The sequence below is a fragment of the Juglans microcarpa x Juglans regia genome, chromosome 5S (assembly GCF_004785595.1).
Source record: "Juglans microcarpa x Juglans regia isolate MS1-56 chromosome 5S, Jm3101_v1.0, whole genome shotgun sequence".
Lineage (NCBI taxonomy): Eukaryota > Viridiplantae > Streptophyta > Magnoliopsida > Fagales > Juglandaceae > Juglans > Juglans microcarpa x Juglans regia.
The window spans coordinates 17577006-17581077 of record NC_054603.1 but is presented as its reverse complement, the minus strand read 5'-3'; the positions used below and the strand labels follow the sequence as shown (position 1 = coordinate 17581077).

Sequence of the window (4072 nt, the reverse complement as noted above, 5' to 3'; positions counted from 1 at the left end):
AAAATACATTTTCGAGCAGGCTTTTCGTTCGAAAATTGAAAATGAGTTTATTACTCCGTACAATCCTAAATAGTCAAACGAAACTAATGGTACAGACTATTTGATACTTCTAACTACCTCAAATAAATAAAATCGCATTTTTAGCTCTTATAGTAAGTGGCAATACTGACTATGTTGACATATCAAAACTGGTTGATTTGTGAAAACTTACGTTCGTAAGGTTCTTAAAAATCTATAGAAATTCTACCATTAAATTTCTAGCGGATTGTTATACCTTAGATGGACGTTAGAAGAAGTTCCTCCAGCCAGCTGGTATTGTGGTTCCATCTTTAGAGCTACCCTATCAGAGCCGAAAGTTGATGGACAATAGAATCTGTCTGTCTTTTTCGGGCTAGCACTCTAGTCTCTAGATTCTGGTATTGAGAATGTGTAGCATTCGTAAGGGCATTGAGCCCATCTTGCGACTGAGTTAATCTGGTTGCTTCACCCATGAAATGTATGCAGATAAATCACTGAGACTAGTGTCTCTATGATACCAACTTGTTACACACTCTAGGTGTCTGACAGAATGCACAAATGGTAATCTCTAACTTTAGTCTTTAAGGATTTGAAACAAAAAGAAAAAAAAAAAAAAAAAAAAAAAAAAAAAAAAACCTAACCATTCATTTTGAGGCATGGGGTAGATTTCTGAAGTCCACAGATCTATTCCTTCCAGCCCGAGTCGTCCTTTTACTGCTTTTCCTCCATTAAGTTTTCCGGCTCGATGAATATATAATAGTACAGCAGTTTCCAAAATCTCAGTTTGGTATTACACCACCCTAAGTTAAACTCTATAGCTAGCCAGGATAGCTAGCTTTCATTATCGACCGGATACTGACTTCGATTATAAATACATGCATATTGCATATGCTAATATTGACAAGGAAAGATATCAAAAGCTAGAACAAGGCCAAAACATGGAAGTCCAAGAAGATGGAGACCATTTCATAAGCTCGCAGTTGGGAGGTTTGGCTAGCACCCAAATGGCTCTAAGAGCTGCAATTGAGCTGAAAGTGTTCAGTATAATCGCAGATGCAGGGCCTGATGCTCATCTTTCTGCAGCAGAGATAATTTCAAAGATCCCCACAAAAGATCCAAGTTCTGCAGCGTGGACTTTGGAGAGGGTGCTAAGCGTTCTTGGTGCAAACTCTATCTTATCAATATCTCGAAAGCCATTAGGGAATAATGGAGAACATGGACGCCATGAATGGACCTATGGCCTGACAAAGAAAAGCCGATGCTTAGTGAGTAGCAGTAGTACCGACGAGCTGGCAAATTTCACAACTTCCTTTATCTTATTTGCTACTGAAAGGGAGATACTGGAAAGCCAATATATGATCAAGGATGCGGTGCTTGATCCTGGAAGCTCGCCATTCTACAAGGCCTATGGAGTGAACTTTTATGACTACATGGGAGAGAAGCCAAGATTGAGACAACTGTTCGATGAGTTTATGGAAGTTAGCGCTAAATTACAGTTTGAGGGTGTGTTTAAGTTGTACGGTGGCTTCAAAGATTTGAAGGAGTTGATGGATGTGGGAGGCGGCATTGGAACCACTCTTGCAAAGATAACCTCTACGTATCCACACGTTCGTGGATTGAACTTTGATCTGCCCCATGTAATTGCTGCTGCTCCCAAGCTCCCAGGTTAGACGGCCTACACCTCTTATCTCTAGATCTCTTTCTGATGAGATTAAAGATTTTGATCTCATTTCATCTCATCTTATCTTATTTCCAAACATAATTCAAATACAAAATTTTCAAACTAATCATTATAACATTTTCAAACTTTCAAATAAAAAATAAAAAATAATTCCAACTTGTTCATGTCTCTAAATAAAAATAATATTATAAAACTATATTCTTACAATATTATAACTACATAATATTTTTTATTCGACCTTTTTTCTCTTATTTCTCAAAACTCAAAAAATATTCAACTCATACTATCTCATTACTATTCACAAACTATCTTACATTTACAAAATTTTTGTCTCATATTACTTCCAAACCAGTCCTGCTCACTCTCATCTCATCTCTTATCTTACAAGTTGGTTTGTAAATACGTCACTTATTGCATTATCAGTTATTAAAAAAGTGAAAATGTTATATATTCTTAACTTGGTTGATGCGGAGTACTATGTTGTGTGTGTCAATAAGCGAATTTGCAATAGATTTTTTCTTGAACCAAAATATATATATATATATATATAGGACTTGCGGAAGATAACATCATGTCGAAATCCTGTACTAATTTATGGTAACGATACTAACATTTTATATCTGTAGGGACAAAGAATCTAAATATACATGCATATGGGATGATATCAGCATATTAATGCACATGCCGTTACTATACATGATCAACATATATATATATATATAGTACTGTCTCATTTTTTGCAATGTTAACGATAGAAACTGCATGCCACTTATTTGGTATGGTAATTTCTCGTTCAAAAGATCTACTCACAACATTCATAATATTTAATCATGTCTAGCTAGTACTTCTTACTTACGATACTCAACTCCAAATATTAATATTGATTTGTATTTAGGTGTAAAGCATGTGGCTGGAGATATGTTCAAATCGATCCCAAATGCCGAAACAATTTTATTGAAGGTTTTCTTCTTGAGAAATGCTACAAAGAAGCCTTACACCATACACTCTCACTAAATCAATACGTGATTTGTCATATTTATCATTCTATTTAAGCACGACATATTTAAGCATTAAGATAGAATAACAAATCACATGTTAATTAGGTGAAAGCTACGTGTACTGTAGTGTAAGGCTCCCAGTAGAATTTCTCTTCCTTCGTATTCTCTTATGAATTCTTTTTTTTTTTTTTAGGTATCCTTTTATTGATGGATTCTTAGGCCAAATGGTAATTCAAATTAGTGGGCAGGCAAGGGAATTAAGCATGATGTCTTGGGAATTGAACTTGTAGTATGGTCTTTGAAACTAGAATGGAAAGTTAATTAGGGCCTAGAAGAACGAAAAGGGATCCCAAAGCTGCAATTGAGATACAAAAGTATATAAATGAATAAATAAAATAGCTTATAATTAACTAGGAAAAAGCCAATAAATTTGACGGTTCTTATTGAAAGTATTAAGCTAAATAGGGAAAATGCATGAAATATGAGTGTGTGTATATATATACACACACGTATTTACGTATGCGATCATAATATGAAGTATATAATATAAATACTTCACTATAATAATGCAAAATTCCAAACTTGTGTGCATTTTGATTTGTACCTAAGCAGTGGATACTCCATAACTGGGATGATGAGCATTGCAAGAAGTTGTTGAGAAATTGCTGGGAAGCATTACCACAAGATGGAAAGGTGATAATCGTGGAAATGGCAATCTCTGAAGAATTGGAAAACAATCTCGAGGCAAAGGACGTTCTAATGAAAGACTTCTTTATGATGCTCCTAATGAATGGAGGTAAAGAGCGAACACTAGTAGAATTCAAGGATCTGGGAAAAGCTGTAGGGTTTACTAAAATGGAGATCTTCCCAATCCCTCATTGGTCGGTTCATGTTATAGAGTTTCATAAGTAATTAAGAGTACTCATGTGAGTTCCAATCTGCCAAAATAAAACGAAATGGGTGAGAATAAAATTTAAAGCAATGCAGAGCAAACAAAAACAAAAGGAAGACCTAGTGTACCTTAATTTCGTGTTTTAATTTCTTTATAATTAATAATATAATTTTCCATTGCTTTGTATATTTCTCCTTAGTTTAATTTATAACATCTTTTTCTTTTGTTTTATATTAAATTTATTGTAAGATGTCGATCCATGTAGAATAATAAGACATCGCGCAAGATATGTTTACGATAGTAGGCTTAATGTTGCCCACAACATATTTAAAAAAGAAAATGATTTAACCATAAATAGATTTTATAAAAGTAAAATCATAAAATGAGTTGCCTTGATATGATACGTTAAATTGTAAAGCTACCTACATTACAAAACATATCTAGGTATTATATAAAGCTATTTCATTTTGTAAGTGCACTTTT

The 4072-nt window shown here is 34.1% G+C and overlaps 1 protein-coding gene across 1 annotated transcript; it reads left to right on the top strand.

Moving 5' to 3' along the window:
- Window positions 1–868: 868 nt before the first annotated feature.
- On the top strand, window positions 869–3775 carry LOC121267665 ((S)-scoulerine 9-O-methyltransferase-like). The gene is made up of 3 exons (XM_041171652.1): window positions 869–1683; window positions 2595–2659; window positions 3310–3775. The coding sequence occupies exons 1-3, from the start codon at window positions 894–896 to the stop codon at window positions 3607–3609; spliced, it is 1155 nt and encodes a 384-aa protein (XP_041027586.1). The 5' UTR covers window positions 869–893; the 3' UTR covers window positions 3610–3775.
- Window positions 3776–4072: the final 297 nt, after the last annotated feature.

Coding starts and splice junctions, on each gene's coding strand:
- LOC121267665 (XM_041171652.1), top strand. CDS start 894: ATGCATATTGCATATGCTAATATTGACAAGGAAAGATATCAAAAGCTA. Junction 1,684..2,594: donor TGCTGCTCCCAAGCTCCCAG/GTTAGACGGCCT, acceptor ATTTGTATTTAG/GTGTAAAGCATGTGGCTGGA. Junction 2,660..3,309: donor CCGAAACAATTTTATTGAAG/GTTTTCTTCTTG, acceptor GTACCTAAGCAG/TGGATACTCCATAACTGGGA.